At 58.7% G+C, this 518-nt stretch overlaps 1 protein-coding gene across 1 annotated transcript; it reads left to right on the plus strand.

The window, feature by feature from the left end:
- Positions 1 to 6: 6 nt before the first annotated feature.
- Positions 7 to 512, plus strand: LOC104505428 (brain-specific homeobox/POU domain protein 3). Its single transcript, XM_010160812.1, has one exon. It carries the CDS (start codon positions 94 to 96, stop codon positions 388 to 390), a length of 297 nt encoding a protein of 98 aa, XP_010159114.1. The 5' UTR covers positions 7 to 93; the 3' UTR covers positions 391 to 512.
- Positions 513 to 518: the final 6 nt, after the last annotated feature.

The raw sequence follows: 518 nt of genomic DNA on the forward strand, positions 1-518 counted from the left end.
TCCGCGTTGGCCAACCTGAAGATCCCAGGAGTGGGCTGCCTTAGCCAAAGCACAATCTGCAGGTTTGAGTCCCTCACCTTGTCCCACAACAACATGGTGGCCCTCAAGCCCATCCTAGAAGCGTGGCTGGAGGAGGCTGAGCGGGCCCAGAGGGAGAAAATGACCAAACCCGAGATCTACACGGGGGGTGACAAGAAACGCAAGCGCACCTCCATCGCTGCCCCCGAAAAGCGGTCGCTGGAGGCCTATTTCGCCGTGCAGCCGCGGCCCTCCTCGGAGAAAATCGCCGCCATCGCCGAGAAGTTAGACTTGAAGAAGAACGTGGTGCGGGTCTGGTTTTGCAATCAGAGACAGAAGCAGAAAAGGATGAAATTTTCTGCCACCTACTGAAGAAGGGGCTGGGAGGGCAGGGGTGGGGGGAATGCCCACCCCCCCAACCGGCCCGCTGCTGCCCTGGCCTTCAGCCCCTCTGAAACGGGCAGGGTTTGGGGTTGTTGGCTTTTTTTGTTGTTGTTGTT

The sequence above is a fragment of the Eurypyga helias genome, unplaced genomic scaffold (assembly GCF_000690775.1).
Source record: "Eurypyga helias isolate BGI_N326 unplaced genomic scaffold, ASM69077v1 scaffold28731, whole genome shotgun sequence".
Lineage (NCBI taxonomy): Eukaryota > Metazoa > Chordata > Aves > Eurypygiformes > Eurypygidae > Eurypyga > Eurypyga helias.